This window comes from Pyrus communis, chromosome 10 (assembly GCF_041283825.1).
Source record: "Pyrus communis isolate YQ-2024b chromosome 10, ASM4128382v1, whole genome shotgun sequence".
Lineage (NCBI taxonomy): Eukaryota > Viridiplantae > Streptophyta > Magnoliopsida > Rosales > Rosaceae > Pyrus > Pyrus communis.
In genome coordinates, this window is record NC_142574.1 from 21,392,052 (window position 1) to 21,413,279 (window position 21,228).

Below are 21,228 nucleotides of genomic sequence, written 5' to 3' on the forward strand. Positions count from 1 at the left end.
CCAGTAGACAAGCCCACATGGGTGGGGTCCGGCTGCTGCTTCCTTGGCGCGTGCAAAGGGTTTAGGCGGGTGAGAGCTGGGCATTTGGGCTTCACTTTCTGTTTTTCACTCTCACACGTGGGCTCCACTATTAATTTTGGGCTAAATTTTGATAGGAATTTAAGTTTTCTTTAAGTTTTAACACTTAAACTTGAGGATTTTAGAACAAGGGTTGGAGAGAAATGTTTTTTTTTTTGGGGTGGGGTGTGGGAATTGAAGGGAAAATTTAGAACAAGGGTTGGTCTAAGTTTATTCATATATTTGTTGAATATTTCAACTTCTTCCTTGTGTATCCCATGCCTTCGAGTCACAAAAAGCTCCAGTTTTGGAGAGACTTACATGAAACAAGAACGCCAAGGACAAAGGTAGTCTTGACCTGAATCTATCATATGTCACATGTGCTTTAACTTTCTCATGTAGCATTGCATAATTGGTTTGGAACACCATACCTTGGCATTCCCATTTCATGTAAATCATTGTGCTTAGTTAGTCAATCTGATGCCAGGCAAAGCTCTCTCTAATCGATAGGCCTGTATTCATACATGCGCCTGCCGACGTCAACTTCATGTATCAAAAATGGGGAGAGAACCAAGTATAACCATAGATAGGAAAGCCTACTATTGTAAAGGATTTCAAGGTTTAATCATCACGTAATAAGGTGAACATATCCAAGTTCAAACATAAGCACAACCGATAGGGTTATGAATTGGCCAAATTTATGGCTTAGCAGCAGTGCAATTTAAGACTCTCATGTTGAGATGATCCAATCTATATCGGTGTCCTTCGCTTTCGCCTTTGCTGTTTGTGCTTGGCCTTTGAAGTGCTCGGTTTGGCAACAAACTGAAAATTTGGATCTGGCTTTTGAGTCGAGGCTGCAGTGTACCCTGCACAATCAGTGCCTTCCCATTTACAATATGAAATGTGGAAAATACCATCAATCAATTATAACAGAATAATTGATGCCGGCCTCCCTTCCTCACCCGGTTATAATAAAGAACTTAACTTTACCTTGTTCAATCATCAATGGTTTTGGGTTCTGGCCCAATGAAGGATTTTCCCCAAATTTAAAGATTGCTCCATTGTTCGGCTTGTTGGCATACGGGTTGTTGGCATTGGAATCCTACAAATGGTGGGTAAATGCATACACAATTTTATATAAAGAAGCAGATTCAGATCAGTGTGACTAATACTAATACTACGTGCAAATCATACACAATATCATTGTGTCTTTAGAGCTTATGATTTCTAGTTATATCAAGATCAATACTGCTCTCTAATACATCAAAGGGCTCCTAAGTAACTTAAAGAATTGGAAACTATCATAGCACAAGAATGAGGTAGACAAAGATGAAACTAAAGGAAATCACAAATAAAAACAAACTAGATAAAATTAATCAAATTCTATTTCATCATTTCCTTTGTTGATATAAGATTCTAGACTTTTAAAATCCACAGTTCATCAGGATATATGCACACTAATTAATAGAAAAATATAAACTTGAAAATAAATGGTAGGAGAAGCTCAAGCTCACTGCATAATAGTTGACCCATCTCATATAGCGCATAAGATGTTCATACGTCAGAAATGATTGGCCTGTTCTGGGACAGAAGAAGCCCTACAATTGCCATGCATAAAAAAGTATCAGTCCTTGCAGCTCTTGAACTTTTTATGTTTCAACTATTTCATCTTTATCATTGAAACAATTTTAGCGTCATTTTGTTTGATGGTATCATAACTAGTACCATAACATTAGTAGCGTGACTTTGAGCACGCTAAAAGCCCAACAATCTAATGAATCTGGTTACAAATGAACCAAATATGCAGAGAGAAGAAAATAGTGAAGCAAATATCACTCAAGGAAGTGGATCTAATGTATAAGGCTTGAGATTATGAAAAGAAGGAAGGCATAAAGTCCAGAAGTACGGTATAGCAATGATAGATCCAGGATTTTGCTAAATCTAGCACAGCTAAGTCCATGAATAATAATGAGTGAATCTGAAATCGACTAACAAGGACCATATGATTAAATGCCCGTAATTGGTAAAACTACGAAGTACTTATATTAGGAAAAACCAAGTTTATTATATATTGAGCTATTTAATGTTACAAAAGCATTCTTTTTTATTAAAACCATCACGTGCGTGCATTTGCTATAACCACCAAAAATCTTGCGTCGCTTGATGGTAACATGCTTCAAACCTTAAAAAGCACTTATAATGTGATCGTTGAAGTAATTCAACACGTGCAACTATTTTGGAAAACGACATTACCAAGATTCCTCTTAATTAAACATGTTACGACAAAGCTGAATTGAATGTTCAATGATCGTGTGCCATGCACTAAATATATATTGGCTATATGAAATTCAAACGTACAGCTACATGGAAACAATTTTACTTAGATTCATCTAAAACATGTCCAACAAAGCTGAACTGAATTTTCAACGATCTTGTACCAACCATGTACGTACTGCCAATTATATCATTTTAAAATTGAGCGATCTTAAAAGATAACCAGTATCATCTAATAAGAAATACATTGTTGTGTAGTATCAAACATTTCTACCTAAACACAGTATGACATTTTTGTGTGCTATCGATATAAGATCAACACAAATTCACGTGCAGTCCAGACAATAAAAAATTGCTATAGTATAAGTTTCAGCTTTAAGCCTTTAAACCACAGGTGTGGGCATAGCCACATTGGCTAGGTGGATGTTCTCCCTCCTATGTACCTAAGTTAGAATCTCCTCCCACCTTGTATAAAAAAGAAGTTGAGCATCTAAGCTAATTAAACAATTTAACAACACCAGAAAACAACCGAAAGCTTCAAATCTGCACTTATATGATAAAAAAACAGTGGTTCTGCTCCTCATAAAATCAACAAAAAAATTTATTTTTAGAATATCTTCCATGTAAGCAAACGAGAGCACATGGTTCCCAGTTTTCTCAAACAACATATACCTCACATATCCCTTATATTTTTAAATGAACAAAAAAATCGATAACAATCACAGCGCAAATCATATAAAAAGACCCATCGCACTGCAATCAAAAACCAAACCCAAAGCTTCAAAATTTACAAAGAAACCTTTACCAAAATTTACAAAGAAACCTGTACCAAATATCATTCAAACTAAAAGGGTATAGATTCTAGACTACCTTTACATGATTCCCTTCTCTTTTATCCAACTCCCAACCTTCAGGAATCTGAAGCCACCTATTCCTCGGTGCCATTGCTCAGAAAAAGACCAACCCAGAAAACTGAACTTTCTGCGCAGCTCGACCGCAAAGCGAGGGGCTTTTTATTGCTGGGTTTTGGATAAGAACGAGGGAGCAAACATGGAAGGAGGAAGAGAGAGATAGGTTGAAAAACATGTGGTACCATTTTCTGGTGAGGGATGATGAGGACGAAGAATGCTTAAGATGGTATGGTAATAAAGACGATGAAGAAGAATCTTATCTGGGTTCTTAGCTGGTCCTTGATTTTTCATGCGGACAGACGAGAATTGTGTATTCTGAGCTGGATTTTTGCATATTTGGAGAGAGAAGGGGAGAGAGGGAGAAGAGAGAGAGCGCCAAAATTAGGTTTTTACAGGCTTCATAAATAGGGAAGCAGGCCGTTACTGGTTTTGAATTGGCTCGCTCACCGAGGATCTGCCAAACGACTGCGTTTCGTTGTTGGGCAATGGGGAGACTAGGGTTATATACAATAGGGGTGTTTGGGGAGAGTGAGGAGAAGCTCTTATGCACAAGTTTAAGATTAGGGATTTTGTGAGAGGGGACGAGACCAAAAGTCGACCATGATTAGCATGACAGATTAGGAGGTGGGGTAGAGAGGTTTTTTTTTTGTGTCTGAATTCGCATGGATACGTGGTCCCGGTTATTGGACTCCAAAATTTCTGAGATAATTTTTTTATATGAGGCATCTCAATCTAAATGTTTCAGTCACCCTAAAATAATTTCTTTGTATACCTTTATCTATATGGGATTGTTACTAGCACTTTGAAAAGTTATGTTGCACTACTCTCTCACAAAATGATGTAAATGTGAGTTATGGCAATTAGATAGTAAGTGTGCTCGTTTTATTGCACTCAAGTTCGAATTTTCTTTACCGTAAATTAGAGTGATATAGAATATCGTCTCTTAATAAAACTAAAAGTGAAAAATTATAGCAAGATAACATTTTGGATTGCTAACAACAATTTTAAAACTCATTACATTTCTCATCCTAATATTTTTGCCTTAGACAATTTTTTTTTTTTTTTTTGAACAAACGATATTATCTACACTTATGAGGAGGGGGTGGGCTTAGCCTCACAATAGGCTAGCAATAATGTGGTTCAAAGTTACCTTTGGCGAGAATTGAACCTAAGACCTCTCAGTTACAAGTGAAGAAGAATATCACTAGACCGTATCATTAGCATCTTATATTAGCACCTTGGAAAAATAATTGTCTAACAGAGTTTAAGTTGATTTAGATATCTTCTTAAGTTTCATAATGCATACTACTTATTTGTTGGTTCATTCATGTAATTGTTAAATATGCATATTGGCAACAGAACTGTGACGATCGATATTCTTATTAAACCAATAATATAGTATCCCATCCGTTGCAAAATAGTGTACCGGTGTAGGTAGGTCTCTCTCCTAGTTTAGGTGCTCAAATGTCAGTTCTCCAGGAATGCTAATCCCCAGCCAAAACACTACTCATGCATCAAAAATGGCGAGCGAACCAATTATTAAAAAAGGAAAGCCCACTACTATATATTAAAGGACTTCAAGTTCAACCATCACAAAATGATGGTAGATTAGTTCCAATGACATGATGATGGACACACACACTACAACAAAACTTGCCAGAACAACCGAAAGTTCTACAAATTTGACATTCTGGAAGTTTAGAGTCCTTCACTTTTGCTTTTTGCCATGAGAACGCAACCTTCGACCTTCAGTTGAGCTGTTGCATGCTGCTGCAGGCTCGGTGCTTTCCTCACCTATAACAGAAAAATTAAGGAACTCAAATTATTAATTATATATCATCAATTATAACACAGTAATTCATCTCCCTCCCTCTCCCATTAAATGAAGAAGTTCACAACTTTACCTTGCTTAGTGACAGATGACTTTGAGCTCTTGCCTGATGAGCGTTTCTTCCCGGCTTTTGAGCTAGCTACTTCATTCGGAATGGTGCTTTGGAAATCCTACACATGATGGCCAAATTGCTTTCAAATCTTGAAGACTATAACGAAAGTTGCTTGAATACCCTACTTGGGAAACTTAGCGATTTATTAGTACAATATGATAAAGCCCTTCTTCCAGTTGGGAACATTAATTAACTGACGTAATATCCTGACCACGAAAACAACAATCAAATTCTTACAGAGAAGCCCCGACCTATAACTTGTTGGCAGCCAGGCACCAAAAACCCAGAAATATAAGGAGGCAACTTAATGGGATTGTCGATAAGATGAGGCTAAAGGGAAGCAAGTCTCACACAAGATCAAATTCCTTATAAGATGAGTAGAGTTTTGCCCTACTTCAATGCAAATACATAACTGAAGCAAGTCTCATACAATATCAAATTCCTTATGTCCTTTTCAACCGAAAAGCGCCTAATTATGGAAAAATTACTCCTGATTAGCAAGCTGATCATTAAGTATTAGATCTTCAAAAAACTAAAAGATGTAAGTTTTTACTGGAGTTGTGGATTATTAATCGTTAAACAAAATTCACACTTACCATACTATGAGCAAATGCTACACAGTAAACTCAGACCTAATTGTTTGAATGCATTTATACTTCTCAAATTATTATCGAAACTTCTCTTAAATACATCAAGTGATTCATACTAAGTAACCTACTTTAAAGGACTGGAAACAATCATAGCACACATGAATGGTAGACAATGATCATGTATTTGTATGTAAGGGCAATCTTAAACAGACACAAACAGTTTGATAAAGTCTTGAAGTTTCATCATTTTTCTCATGTTGAAATAAGATTCTAGGCTACGAAATCCACATTTAAGCTACATATGTATATGCATGACGATTAGTAGAAAAAAGAACAGACTAAAATAAAGAAGATATATAGGAGCTCAAACTCACTGGTGCATATATTGAAACCTTCGCAGCTTTAGCATACCGAACATATCGCATCAGCTTTTCATAGGTAGAAAACTCTTGTTCAGTCTCGGGGCAAAAGAAGGACTGCAATATAAAATTGAAAAGCATCAGTCCTTGCAGGTCTATATTGTTTTTATGTTTCAACTAGTTTTTCTTTATTGTCAAGACTTGCTAGCTTTACTTAATTTAATTCTCTTACAACTAGCTAGTACAATATTCTTAGTAGCATCCCTTTGACATAATCTAAAAAAATATGGTTACAAATCAACCAAATATTCAGATCAAGAACAGAAGGAAAAATGGGTTAAGCAAATATCACTAGCCAAGGAAGTTGATCCAACATTTAGAGGCCCTGGATTCCGTAAAAAGGGAAAGTAGAGTATCATCTACCCTGCCTGCTGGAAGTTTTTGCTCATAGCTTATAACTTTCTACCATTAGTTTCGGAAAAGTATCTTGAACTGCTACATTTGATAGGGTCTTATATAGTTTAGTTAAATAAGAGTAACTGAGTGCCACCACCTTGTTTCTCTTTCTAGCGGTTAAAGTTTTTATGTGTAAATCAAATTCGCCATAAGAGGATTTCATGGAGCCAAATAAAAAAGAAGAAGAAGAAGAAGAAGAACAACGAAGGATCTAGAATTTCGCTCAATTGGGAACAGTTACTTTATAAGTTTGTGCATAATAATGAGGCAATACATAATCAACAGATAGTGATCGATCATGATTGCACGCTGTCGATTTACAAAGTTGCTTATACGTTACAAAAGCATATGGAAAAATAAGTTTCCGTATATGATGAGCTATTCTCTAATCTCTATAACAACAACAAAATCTTGTGTCGCTTGTAGACATTCAACATTCATTAAGCTTCTCAAATGCGATGGTAAAAAAATTTCAACACGTGTAACTATTTGGAAAGTGAGATTCTTTAGATTCATCTTAAATGCGTTACGACAAAATTAAACTGAATGTTCAATGATCATGTCCTGCGGACTTAATTTATGACAGCTACATGCAATCCAACAAGTGCAGCTAAAACAATCATACGTAGATTCATCTAAAACATTTCACAGCAAAGCTGAATTTAAAGATCAAATGATTTTGTACCGCATAATACCAAATATATCTTTTCAACGTTAACAGATCTCACAAGATCTAACATCTGAGCACATACGTACCTTATGGATCACTAGGATCTGTGAAAGTCAATGTGTTCTAACTGAGGAACAACACAATCAATCAACGAGTAAGGATACAATATTGTACTTATTTTTTACCGGATCAAAGCAATATTCCAATGCAGTCCAAAATAATCAAAACTTTTCCATCCTAATTTGTGCTTGAACAGTTAAAACTTGTGATCTAAGAAAATAAAACACTTTAAGAAAACTAGATAATCATTTTTCCAAGGGAAAAGAAACCACTGAAAGCTCCAAATCTACACATCAAATCATCAAACAGTAGTTCTTCTACTCATATAAAAACAGGTCAAATTTTATTTTCCGAAAATTCTTCCGTTTACCTATCTCAAATGTTTACTTATATTAATCAAAGAACACAAAGATACTCATAGTAACATCGCTACACATTAAAAACAGAACCCCATCAAAACATAATCAGAGTTTAACCCAAAGCTTCAAAATTTACAAAAATGGGTAGAATTATATCAGACTCAAGCAAAGGGGTATAGAATTTGGACTACCTGGACCTCAGTCCCGTCGCTTTCCACCCTCGTGCGCAGGACCCAGCCGTCGGGAATCTCAAGCGAGTTGTTCTTCTTCGGTGCCATTTGCTCACTAAAAGAACAGCCCAACAAAACTGTGCTATCTCTGTGGAGCTCACAATCAAAGCCTAACAAACTGTACTCTCTCTGAGGAGCTCACAATCAAACCTTGGGGATTCTTATAACTGAGTTTTCGATACAAACGAGGATGAAAACATGGAATGCAAGACGAGAAGGGGAGAGACCTTGGTTGGCAAACACGTGGGGACATTTTTGGAGAGAAGAGGATTGGTTTCACAATAAAGATGATGAAGAAGATTCTTTGCTGGCTTAGCTGGTTCTTGAATGAGGGTTCATTTCATGCAGCCGTTACTGGCTAGTTTTTGAATTGGCTTGCCCTCCGAATACTCTCTAAACGACTGCGTTTAGCTGAACGACCATGCCTTCATGTGGTTGGGCTATGGGAGAGTGAAGACTACATGGTAAATATATGGTTTATATATGTATCATTATACGTAATGACTTTGACTCGTTTGGTTGCTAAATAAGTTTGTTATTCTGTTTGAGTGAGCATCTAGGCAACCAATCTTAGAGCCACGGAAATCAATCATACCTATGCATTGGTGTAGTTCGATTTCTAAGCATTATTTCTCATGAATCATAATGCTGTTTACTTGTTAGTTTATTCATATTTTTGTTTAACATTTCAGTTTCTTCCTTATTGTCTCATGACTCGTGAGGACTTACCTATGCTACATCGGATGGATGCGTTATTGAAACTTTTGCAGCTCTAGCATTGTGAAGATGCCGCATCAGGTCTTAGGTAGAAAACTCTTGTTTCGGTCTCCGGACAGAAGGAGGACTACAATATGTAGGCCATAATTAAATTGAAAAGCATCAGTCCTTGCAAGTCTAAATTGTGCATATGTTTCGACTAGTTTTTCTTTATTGCTAGACTTGCATAGCTTTTCTTCTACATCTCCTCCACCACTCTTCTATAACCCTCATTTTTCTCTTGTATTTTCCCACTAATTCTAACACAAAAACGAATACAAAATGAACATCAAACAAGTCCAAAATTTTTAATTCATACATTTTCCTTCATTTCTCCCTCATGAACCAATTGTAGAAAATAAAATACAAATCTATGAGATCATTACACTGCACGTGATTAAAATATGAATCTATAAAATTTAAAAAATAAGAAAGAGTGACAATATCATTATAGTTATTTAATATGTACTTTTGGTAAATCATCGATTCGATATTTGAAGATTTCACATTAGGCAATGGAAAGCTAGAACCATTCCACTTCCTCTAAATCCATCATCTTTTTCTCGGCGAAAACTTTGCCCCAAGATCTTACTTGTTTGTAGTAGTACACAAACAAACTCAATCTTGGGTCTGTTTAAAATATGAACTGGAAGGATCTAGAACAATGATCTTGAAAATAAACCATGGACCTAAATCTATGTGCGGATTTGGTTTCAAGAAATGGTTTTTTCACATTTTTTTTTTTGCTTCTCACTCGTCCCTTTGTTTTTGTCTTAATTCTTTATTTATTTATTTAATCTAAAGGTTAGAAGAAGAAGAAAGTGCAAAGAGGCAAAGGAAAGTGCCGAAATCATTTCCCACCGGTTTCTTCAATAAATTTATCCATTTCTTTTTTCTCCAAACCTGTTTGGCAAGTATAACTAGGCCATTAATGGGATTTACTTAGACGCTATCATATGATTTGCTCGTCATTCCCTCCCTAGTATTCACTCGACTTGAATGAAATATATACAATTTGCTGGTAATTACTTGCTACTCGGTTCCTCCTTTCAGTAACTAGCTATCTTCTTCTTTCTTTTTCATCATCTCTTCCTTTCCTCCCACTCCGCTCAACATTTTAATCTCCGTATACCTCGTCTTCTTGTCTTCCCGCTTCTCTCTCTCTCTCTATTTTCTGTCCTCTATTTCTTTCACTCTCTTTCTTCTAAAATCGTCTAAGGGGGCCAAAGAATATTTAGTTCCAAGCCTTTTTACCATCATTGAAGTTGGAGGTTTACTTTTGTTTGTACCATACTTGATCAATCCCAAAACTACCAAGCACTAATGAACTTCATACCTTCAAAGACTCACTGAGGAATTCATGCTAAGGCACCCCTACCAAAGCACAAGAGTTTCCCTCCATCCAGGAGGCCAATCACATCACGACATATGTCAACGTCAGAATAAGACTCCTACAGTCCCACATCGACCGTAGATGAAAGCCGGAGACTCTCCTCAACTATAAAATAAAAAAAAAATAAAAAAAAAAGACAATTCTCCTACAATTAAGGGGGGAAACATCATTATTGTACTTAAACTAGTTATTAGAACCCACTAATACTGATTATGCTTAAACTTATGTATTTGTGTAAACTATTAATGAGAACTCCTATGCTCTTATGTATTTGTGTAAACTATTAATGAGAACTCCTATACTCCGTGGACGTAGCCAAACTTAGGGTGAATGATGTACATCTTGTGTTTACTTCCCTATCTCTATCTCTTTTTTAGCTTCCTAGTTGCTTTCCTTTAGAACCTAGCGTAGTCAATTAAAGGTGACCGGAGCAACCAGGCGAAGGTCGCAAAATTAACATTTTACATTGTTCCAAAGTCTTGCCGACAAACTTGATTTTATGTTATTCTAAAGTCTCGCCGACGAACTTAACATTTTACGTTGTTCCAAAGTCTCGCTAATTTTGTGCATCAACAACTTTAAACACTTCTTGCCAAGCTCTCTGTGTTACACTTGATATGGCAGAGACGAATGGAGATTCGGTTCAAAAATAGGTTTATGGTTCTCCTATAAGGTGGAAACATCAAGCCAAAACGTGAAGCCAGCCACAGCTAGGCATAACACAACGAAAGCCGCCATGGCTTTTGGCGGCACTAACAAAGAAGCCAAGACATCAACCCATCATAAAGCAAACTAGAACCATATGATTCAAAATAGGTAAACAATTAAGTTCCCCATTGAAAACTATCAAATAAAGGATTCAATTCCTCAAAACGAGATGCCTTGACATGAAGTTCACTAAGATGTAATCCCTAGAAGTTCACTAAAATGTAATCCTCAACAAAAAATGTATGGCTGGCTGGCACAAAAAAATAGACGACGACACCACTTCACAGCCCTAAACTTCTAATATGTCACCGAAGAAAGGAGTTCAAGCTGGGAACCAATCTTCTCCTCTGCAGATTTTTCAGACTTCAACCTAAGTTTGGTTAGCTGCCTCTTCCTCTCATATGCCAACTGAGCCCTCTCTTTTCTCTTGTTCTCCAGCTCCTGTGAACGGAAAATAAAAATAAATTCAGTGCATTCGTACACTAAAATCAACATTATGTCATGGCCAGAAAATACGTCAACCAATTGTCAAGCTTAAAGGAAGTTTCGGAATTCCAGCACATCTCAAGAAAGTTTATAAACATATGATCATGAAAACCATATTCATGGATGAATATATACATAAAAGATCATAAAACCGACAAGTGAAATGATCGAAAAATGCAAGGGTGGAGATAACTCCCTAAAGCAACAAACTCTGCTGCGGCTAACTAAAAACTACATTCAAATTACATTAAAAAACAAAATGCAAACTACATATCCAACAAATAAAAGGGAATGGCCATCTAATTACAACCACATTCAACCAGAATCGTAAAAGCATAAACCTTTTGAGTTGAATTTCATCTTACCTTGATTGTGTCATAATGGTTCCATCCGACCTCGGATGAAAGCTGACCCAACAAGCAGTATTTGTGGCCCTTCTGAAGCCTCAACACCCTAATTTCACAATTGATCACAAACCCAAATTCAGCGAAGCAATTCATCAAACACTTGCACAACAAAAACAAAATGTCACACCAACACCATACTCACTTGAGAGCATCAGGAACCACCATCCTCTTCGTCTTGTCATACGGCGGCGGGATGCCCTCGTAAACCTTCAGCCTCGCCAGAGCCTCAGCTCCGCGCTTAGTCTTGTGCGGGATCATCCTGCAAAAACACAAACCAGTCGCCATTAAAATGGTGAGTTTGGAGTCGAGGAGCGGAGATACAGAGGGGAACAGAGGTGGGAATAGTGGAATTACGACGTTACCCTCGGACGGTGCGCCAGAAGATTTTGGCTGGAGAGCGGTAGTGGATGGGGCCGTGAGAGGGCTGGGTGTTCATGCGCTTCCTGAGAAACCTCATGTACTTCATTTTCTGCCTCACCAGACCGCCCGATATGGCGATTTGCTCAGCGCGCACGACCGCGATCGGCTGGCCGTTCAGAAGGTCCTTGGCCACGACAGCCGCCAGACGACCGAGCATGTGGTGGCGCCCGTCCACCACCACTCGCTTCGCGCAGATTCCTGAGCTGGACACCATTTTCTCGCTCTCTAATTCTCTCGCCCTCACTCCGTGCGAGTATACAAGAGGGGAGGTTCATAGCTAGGGTTTTTGTCAACCGCGTGCCCTGTATTCTTTTTGAGGCCGACTATTGGGCTTAAGACCATTTTTAATAAGGTTTTGTATTGGCCCAGTAATTGGCCTTTTTATTGAATTGGATGGTAGAACAACACTGTATTTTCTCAACAATTTATTTGTAGTGATTTGGATATGGAAGTGAGTGTTAAAATTGACAAGTTATCAAGCATTTTCTTGACAAAGATCTTGTGATATGATATGCTTTTAGTGTAGGTGAAATTGGAGATGCGTCTCAACCTAAGAGAAATTTTAGTGTGCGACTGACGGATCACGTGTATGTGCGTCCACACATAAATAAAAAGTCATCATGTTTTCTTACCATTCAACTTACCTCGCAATCCCTTCAGTGTGAGAGCTTCCGCATTAGAACAACCATGTAGAAGAATTTTTCCAATCTTCGAGGATCACAAATAGGCAATAAAAACATGTTGAAAGCCTTTGAAATAAACAGAATAAGTTAGGGAGAACCGTGAAGTTATCTTGGAAGTGCAACCATAAACGTTTGATTCCTAATCAACTCTTAAACGACAGTTTCTCTAAGCACTTATCTTTGTTGTACGAGATGTAGAGTGGATTCGTGTGTTAGAGCTCTACCTATGCTACCGAACAATGAACATAAGTATGCCCACAGAAGTCGTACCAAAAAATGAAAAAACTACCGGACACAGTGGATTTTGTGGTTGGTGGACGACTATGCCATCCCACCCATTGTCTTGCGTAATTCCCACCACCCTATTCCGAATTAAAAATCTCTCCACCCCCCTCACCCACCACCAACCTACCTTTCCCTTCTTTTCTCTTTCAAATCAAACTCTCTGAAATCTTCAAATCTCTGCATTTCCAACTATGGCTGGAGACAAAAAGGTCTACACTTTGGCTGAGGTCTCCACTCACAGTGACCGCAAGGACTGCTGGCTCGTCATCGATGGCAAGGTAATTTTCTAGCTTCTTCTGAGCTCTGCAGTTTTCAGTTAAATTTGGGGACTTTGCATCTGGGTTGTGTTAATTTGGAGTTTTTGTGTGTGATTGAATCTGGGTTTTGCTCTGATTGGATCTGGGAGAAGTGTTTGTTTGTGGGTTTTGACTTTTGACTGGTACAGTTGAATTTTGGTTTTTATTTTAACTGCATATGTAGTATTTAGATCGGGATGAAACGCGTTCGAGATTTCTATAAAAACAGAGGAAAATTAAAAGTTTAGGTGGATGATTAGATTGTTATGAAGTTATGAATCAGATTGATAGACATTGGTTGAGCTGAGCATCGATGCCACTGAAATTGAACTTATAGGAGCTTCAGCTGCTGATGGATGTTCATGTCTTTTCTCTTTTTAGTGAATTTCTCGGCCCCAAAGGCGACAAATGATGGATGTTCATGTCTTTTCTCTTTTTGGTATCTAGTATCTTTTAAAGTGCGTGATAGTTTATGGAGAATAGGTGGTTATTAATTCGATATTTTAGTTGATAGGGTGCAATGACTGATTATTTTTAGAGAAATTATCACCGCACACTTCGTCTAATGTCGCTATTGGGTCACTTATTTGTATGTCAAGTGGAGAATTATGTTGCTCTTTGTGTGTGTTTGCCAACTAATCCTTCGGATGTGACAATATGGAAGAACTTAATTGTAAAGTGAAGGCAGAGTTACTAATAGTACGATAAGATGGGTTCGAACAGGTTTATGATGTAACAAAATTCTTGGACGATCATCCTGGTGGTGATGAGGTCTTATTGGCAGTCACAGGTTTGACACAAGCTTAATCCTTTCCCTTTTTGTATGCGCACATCACAAAATATCGGTAGAAACAGAAACCTGTTGATCCCATTTGATTACTGTTTATGGTCCTAAGATGATCCGTGGTTTGCAGGAAAGGATGCAAGTAACGATTTCGAGGATATTGGCCACAGTTCCACTGCTAGAGCAATGCTGGACGAGTTTTACGTTGGAGACATTGATTCGGCATCCATCCCCACGAATAGGAAGTACACTCCTCCCAAGCAGCCTCACTACAACCAGGACAAGACAACTGATTTCGTCATCAAACTCCTCCAGTTCCTTGTTCCCCTGCTAATTTTGGGCCTGGCCTTCGGTGTGCGCTTCTACACCAAATCATCAACAGCATAAATGCAGAAGCCGAAAGAGAAGTGAGAACGCTTTCCAATAAGTTTATTACGGGGTCGCAATGACCCTTTGTTATTTTTTGGCGTTTGGAAATGTTGGCGATGAAGGGTTGTTAGGATATTCGACAGTTCGACTTCTATGTGGTAATGACTTTTTGCCTTTGCTTTCAAATGTGGTGTGGTTGGTGAAACGAGATGTCGTGAGACTGATCAAGGGCTAATACACATAAAATTGTGACTGGTTGTTGGGGCTTGATTCAGGGGCCCGGTTAAGTTTTACAGACCTGCTTTTTACACCCAACGATTCCATCACTTCACCCAACATCCAAAAACGTTGTTGGGACTTGGGAGAAAATCAGAAAGCAACGAAAAACATATTTTAGATAAAAGAAAACATGTGCAAGCCTCATGGTCGACCATGGCCTCTATCTCCTTGGCGGTTGCCGACATGCAAGGTCAATGGTCGACCATGACCTCCATCTTCATTGAGGTCGACATCCTCTATGTAGGTGGAGGTTGCTTTGTAACACAGATCTTTTCACTGAGGCCACAACCAAGAGATAAACTTACCTACTTTAGAGATGTCACTCTAACGGTATTTTGAGTTTCCGATTATGTGTTTTAACTTTTTCAATAACAGTGCGTGATTGGCTAGAGAACCAACAGTGGCATGCAGGGAAGTTCTTCCATGCCAATTGTCATGACTTTTGTTTTGTTTATTCTTTATGCATATTAGTCATTAGAAACCTTACCCTTTAAATTAAAACGCTTCAAACCAATACTTTAGAAAAATATCAAGTTAACTTTGCATAAAGAAATATCGCAATTAAACTACTTTAGTGTTTTTGCGTAAAACTTATAAATATCAGAGGCTTTAGAATCAATTAAAATATAACACATGAATGGTGAATGGTCGATAATCTTTGTAGAATCAAATTCTTGGATGCAAGTAGGAACCCTCTAAATTAAAACGCTTCAAACCAATACTTTAGAAAAATATCAAGTTAACTTTGCATGAAGAAATATCGCAATTAAACTACTTTAGTGTTTTTGCGTAAAACTTATAAATATCAGAGTCTTTAGAATCAATTAAAATATGACACATGAATGATGAATGGTCGATAATCTTTGTAGAATCAAATTCTTGGATGCAAGTAGGAACCCTCTAAGGTTTGATATCTATCTACTTTGGGAAAGTTTGTGTATGGTTTAGGGGCAAGTTTTGGATAATCTATCAATAAAATAAGTAGCAAAAAGCCAGAAGTACGATGTTTATGAAACACATTTACCTCAGTGTCAACGACGGGCGATGATCTTGAGGCACCTCCATTGTGATCATGCAGCTAATTTTTAATTTTAATTATTTGTCAATTGTGTAATTATTAACTTTAATTATTGAGGCTACTTTACTCCTCACCACTAACATCGAATCATAGAATAATACTGTGAGTCACCAAACTAGTTATTCCATTTTTTTCTGTTTGTTAATTCACGACTATTTATTTTGCGCCAATCGATGCGACAATTTATTATCAAATTAATAAAACATATACTTTTTTATTCTCTCTTCTTATAAGTAAATATAGCAACACTCATTTCTTGTTAAAACTCATTATTGTTCAGTTTTTTCTACCTTCAAATGTTACAGTCAAATTGAACTGAATTGATAAATTTAGAAGATAAAATTAAAGTGTAACTCTGAGATGTAATTTTGGAAGAATATGTCTTTGTTAGGAGATTAAATAGTTAAAACTTTTATTGGATGCTAAAAAATTTGTTAAGCGAGAAGAGGTAATATTTGAATATAAATAGAATCTCTCTTTCTTATTTGAAGTGAACAAGTAAAGTCGAGGGTGCGCACTGTCACATTACCAACTCGCATTTAGTTTAGTGCAAAGTTTCAAACTCAACTCACTATTCTGATAACGATATACATTTGTGATGAGTTCGATACATATTCATAGATGGCTCTAGTAACACAACTCTGTTCTTGCTTTGTCATCGCATCATTTGCATCAGTTGGGATGTAAAAAAGTTTGTGAAATAAGTTGGTGCCCTTCATACTAGTGTCTTTTGCACCACCATACAGCCTATAGGCGGCCAGGTTGTCTCATTGCACAACTGTTGAGTCCTTTGGGCCTTCGAGCAGCCAACACAAAGTGCTAAAATTAGAGGATAAGACCCTCCTCAAACACCAAAGAAAGCGTGGTAAAACAAGCAAAGACCTACTAAAATGTGTACAGAATCTATCTGGACAACGAAATTCCAGCTAATATTTGCATTCCCCTCCAAACATTCCTCATAAGTTTTTCCGCCAAAACTTCATCTTCTAGTGAGTTTCTTCCACTTTAAGAAGCAAACTTTGAGCAGCCTAGTAGCTCCGCTTCCTTGAGTTATTCTCCATTAATTCCTAGTTGCTTAGAAACAATATTTGATCAGATACATATATGTTTCCGGCATTTGATATGCCAATGGGAAGCATAGCGAGGGAGGAAAGCGTGCTGAAACTGGTGCGTCCAGGAAGGCGTTTGGAGGTGCACAAGAAACCGGTGACAGCTGAAGAGGTGATGAGAAGGTACCCCAGGCACAGCATAACTAGGCCAGACATCTTTGAGTTCCCATGGATTGTGGTTAAGCCAGATGCAGTTTTGGTTCCTGGGAAAGTGTTTTTTATAGTTCCTAACCGCACAATTTATCAGTTGCTTAAAGCCAGAGCGCACGGCGATCACCTTCCTTCTTCTTCTTTGCTTGAACAGAAACAATCTGCAGAGGATCGAGGCCACCATCATGTATCTGAACACAGTTCTACCCCCAAGGACTGTGCTGGTATGACACGGAAGCACAATGAGCAGAGACGAAGGCTTAAGCTTCAATTTTTTGCTTGTGCTTCTGCTATTGTTAGCCCTAGCCCAAGCGATGAAGATGCTGACTCTGACAGAAGACTCCAAAAAGATAACCAAGTAGCGTTGTCATCCAGAAACAAGAAAACTCGGGGAGAATCTAAGCAGAAACCTCCGATTCATCCAAAAAATGAAACTAGACGTCGTAGAAAATACGATGATGGCAACAAGGACATTGCTGCAAAATTTGCTGATCTTAATATTAGGGAGAGCAAGCAGGTCCCCTTGTTGAAATCTTGTATGAGGAAACCTGAAAGTGCTCGCAAGTTGCTTCGCCTTAAGGTAACTCTTAATTTGCCAAACAAGGAAGAGGAGCAACAGAGCGAGGCCACTGATTCTGGGGTGCAATTCCAAGGCCTTTAGAGTAGATTAGCACTGCAAGGCATTTTTTAAACTCTGTTTTTGTACGTTGATTATGCACACCAATGTTTTGTTACCTTACTAGAGCAGCTATATAAGTTTATACTACATATCCAGCATAGAGTCTATATTATTTAAGCTGCTACATTTTGCAGTTAAGTTACGATTCAGAATTTAAACAGCTGTAAAAACTGTACTCAACCAAAAGCGTCACTTACAATCAAGATCTTTCCCCGCTATCGCTAACTCAAAGCACAAATATTTCCACAAGGAGAGGCCAAAAGAGGCATACAAAAGTGAGATTTTCACAAGGCTTGCACTTACTCAACCAGACATAAAAAGTTCCTGACAAAGTGAATTATCTAATCTGTGCTTGCACACGTTCTCTCGATCACTTTAGAATTGGTTCTATAAGAATGCCTTGACGGAGATGTAGATGCCCTTGAAGAACTATTTGCAAAGAAACTCAGCTTGCCAATCTTCTTGGAGAAAGAACTCATAAATTTACGAGAGTTGGACCTTTGCATATCCCTCTTCATACAGACATGTTCTCTCTCAAGGTCATTTAGTCTCATCCTTAACCGGGCTAGCTCAAGTTTTAGCTCACGGTTTTCTCTCCTCAATGATGCATAGTTGTCTCGCGGAGACATTGCTGCACTGAGCGCACCACTGCTGATCCGCCAAGACTGGTGCATTGGCTTGGGTTCATCTTCATTAGAGCATCCCAAGGAATTTCTGAGCCTTATTTGCTCAAAATAAAGCACTTGTACGATTGACTGGAGAGGGAGGCGCTCGTTTTGTGCAGCGTGGGCACCAGCTTCTTGTGAGAGCTTTTGGAAATCAATCATTTTGCAGAGCCTCTTCTTGTCTGTATCGGTTAAACCTTGATGAGCCTGTCACAGGAAGAACATATATAATCAATTGAAACTAATGAAAGAATGGTAAGTAGAAAGGCATCTTAATCGAGACTAATGGCAGAGAAAGATAAGAAAGACATACTTTTAAGTAAATATCAATGGCTCGATATAGCCCATCATGAACTGTTCGTGCGTGCTCGGGTAAAGCATCAGCAATGACTATGAACTTAGCAAGCTTGAGGTTTGCATCAGGGGCTATTTCAGCAAGGTAGTTGTCCACCAACTTTGAAACTTTAAACAAAGCGGTTTGGGAAGGTGAATGAGGACTATCAGATTCGAAAACAGATCCATCTTCCATATCTTCTTCGCTATCATCTTGCTGAGAAAAGTTGACTAAAATCCTATGCACTGTATCCACATCAAATAAGGTATCGCCTGCGTGCTTGAAAGAAGGAATCAGAAGATCATCAAGAGTAGCAATATCCAGCTGGGACCCTATCCTCCTCTCCAGATCAAGTCTGCAAGCAATTGTGCAATCAAGCATTACAGCACTTCGCAAAAGCCCAAATAGGAAATTGATTGGAATAACAAGTTTCTCAACGGGCAGGAGGCCGACAATTGTCTCAACCACGAGTTTTTCATGCCCAGTTGAAGCTGAATTTACGTCAACTTTTGTCTGGCCAGACGGATTCCATAAGCTGGACTTTTTTGTCAACTCCTTCTGCGCATAGTTCACAAGAGATGCACCAATACTCTCAGGGCGAACTCCGCGGCACTTCATGGCTGTTATGACTCTTTCGTACAAGTCAACTCGAATAACCGAAAGATCTTCTATCCACCAGTCCCCATCAGATTTAGCTTGCCTGTTCATGTGAAGTCTCCCCGAGCTGCTATACTCCAAGCGTGAAAAGCTAGAAGCAATTTGCTCCACACAAGCCTTTGAGGCTATTGCATCTATGCAACGGCTAACTATTCTCAGCTCATCAGCTAGAGGTAGTAAACTCTCACATTGCTGCAGAACCTCAACACACATTTCAAGATTTTTGCAAACAACGCTTTCAAGGTATTCTTCAGCGCGCGAACCAAGATTATCTTTTGAGAACTCTTCAGTCATTTCGAGGTAATCAGAAGCACAACACAGCTGAGCAACGTTTGAAGATGTGATTTCGAAGTTAATACCATAACAGAACTTTGCTGCCAACTCAAATGATTCTGCACCTCCCGGTAGATTAAGAAGCTCCACTCTTGAGATATCAGAATCCCTGTGTTCAGCAACCAACCTCCGGATTCTCCCACTTCGAGAGACAAGAGGGAACTGCATTCAGAAACACCACAATATGTCAAAATTCCATCAAGACAGTGAATTTTAGAGAATCATTTTGAAGAATTGAAAAGTAAACAAAACTGCTAGATAGTTAGTCACCTTATGTAATGAAAAAGCCCCTCCATTCACTTGTATTGTAATATCGCTTGGAACATCCCGAAAAATCCTGCACAATATCAAGAAGTAAACATTCATACAACATGACACTAATCAATGAGAAAAAAAAATAAAAAAAAGAGTTTCTCTAGGCAATACATATCAAGAGAACAATCAGAAAGCATTCATCTTCTGTTTATCATGCATCAGCACTATAGAGCACATAATCACTAGGCAAAACTTGCAAAATAAAATTAAAAGTACTCAAGTTGAATACAAACATAAAACAAAAACACATGAAAATCAAGAAACAAACCATTCATTGTATCGCTGCTGCCGCGAACTCTTAGCCAAGGATAGCTGCGGTTGCTGTTGCTGCTGATGCTTGTCACCGCCGCGGTCCATGGAGAGAAAAAAGGCAACCAAGAGAGAAAATTGGAATGTGAAGGCAAAGAGAAAAGAATGGTAACGGTGGGGTTGAAGGAGTGAAGTAGTGGCAAGAGAGACAGAAACAACAACCGAGCTGGAGATGTTGAAGTTGGTGGTGAACTTGCTTGGCCATTTTCTTTTGCTTTTTGTCAAACAGGTGGTGTGCAAATTGCAAAACATAGATTGCAATTGTCCAAAGCAATGGGCCTCTTTGGTGGGTCATGCTTTTCTGCCTTTAATTTCTTGGGGGGTTTTAGTAATCACACTCAAAACCTTTGCATAATCTCTTCCCGTTTCTGTTGCTTTCTGCTGGACTGGGATTTAATTTAATTTTTATGTAATTAAAGCAGATGATGAGGAAACACAGAAAGCGGGAAAAATATAAAAAGTAGGTATTTTGGTTTGACACTTTGACATGTTTTACTGTACTTTTTGTCCCCTGTAAATGTCTGTAAAAGTGAACGATTCCTTGAGTGAAAAATATCTTCTACCTCACAAAAAATTAAAAAAAATTAAAAAACGTGAGCAATTGATCTTTTATCACAGTGATATAAAGAAGTTGAGTTCTTACATAATAGTATGGGTTCAAATCTCGTCAATAACTAATCTAACAAGATTTATTGTTTGAAGAAAAAAAAAAAAAAAAAAAAAAGAAAGACAGTAGTAAAAAAATTAAAAATAAAATGGTGAGTAATAATGGGATATGAATGCTCCGATGTGTTTTTAAAAATGACTAAAAACGCTTTAAGTGA

The 21,228-nt window shown here is 38.0% G+C and overlaps 5 protein-coding genes across 5 annotated transcripts; 1 reads left to right on the top strand and 4 right to left on the bottom strand.

Annotated features, from left to right (window-relative positions):
- Positions 1-634: 634 nt before the first annotated feature.
- On the bottom strand, positions 635-3,780 carry LOC137729754 (uncharacterized). Its single transcript, XM_068468774.2, has 4 exons — positions 3,202-3,780; positions 1,572-1,655; positions 1,048-1,159; positions 635-923 (listed from the first exon to the last, which is right to left on the bottom strand). Exons 1-4 carry the CDS (start codon positions 3,274-3,276, stop codon positions 808-810), a joined length of 387 nt encoding a protein of 128 aa, XP_068324875.2. The 5' UTR covers positions 3,277-3,780; the 3' UTR covers positions 635-807.
- Positions 3,781-4,950: 1,170 nt separating this feature from the next.
- Positions 4,951-7,957, bottom strand: LOC148693705 (uncharacterized). The gene is made up of 4 exons (XM_088678096.1): positions 7,871-7,957; positions 6,150-6,251; positions 5,147-5,243; positions 4,951-5,036 (listed from the first exon to the last, which is right to left on the bottom strand). Exons 1-4 carry the CDS (start codon positions 7,955-7,957, stop codon positions 4,951-4,953), a joined length of 372 nt encoding a protein of 123 aa, XP_088534222.1.
- Positions 7,958-10,841: 2,884 nt separating this feature from the next.
- On the bottom strand, positions 10,842-12,348 carry LOC137729240 (large ribosomal subunit protein uL13z). Its single transcript, XM_068468103.2, has 4 exons — positions 12,022-12,348; positions 11,802-11,918; positions 11,618-11,705; positions 10,842-11,207 (listed from the first exon to the last, which is right to left on the bottom strand). The coding sequence occupies exons 1-4, from the start codon at positions 12,291-12,293 to the stop codon at positions 11,064-11,066; spliced, it is 621 nt and encodes a 206-aa protein (XP_068324204.2). The 5' UTR covers positions 12,294-12,348; the 3' UTR covers positions 10,842-11,063.
- Positions 12,349-12,958: 610 nt separating this feature from the next.
- LOC137729415 (cytochrome b5) lies at positions 12,959-14,806 on the top strand. The gene is made up of 3 exons (XM_068468360.2): positions 12,959-13,325; positions 14,067-14,133; positions 14,258-14,806. The coding sequence occupies exons 1-3, from the start codon at positions 13,239-13,241 to the stop codon at positions 14,512-14,514; spliced, it is 411 nt and encodes a 136-aa protein (XP_068324461.1). The 5' UTR covers positions 12,959-13,238; the 3' UTR covers positions 14,515-14,806.
- A 3,137-nt stretch (positions 14,807-17,943) lies between these two features.
- On the bottom strand, positions 17,944-20,815 carry LOC137729806 (BTB/POZ domain-containing protein At5g48800). The gene is made up of 4 exons (XM_068468840.2): positions 20,364-20,815; positions 20,051-20,117; positions 18,770-19,942; positions 17,944-18,663 (listed from the first exon to the last, which is right to left on the bottom strand). Exons 1-4 carry the CDS (start codon positions 20,654-20,656, stop codon positions 18,133-18,135), a joined length of 2,064 nt encoding a protein of 687 aa, XP_068324941.2. The 5' UTR covers positions 20,657-20,815; the 3' UTR covers positions 17,944-18,132.
- Positions 20,816-21,228: the final 413 nt, after the last annotated feature.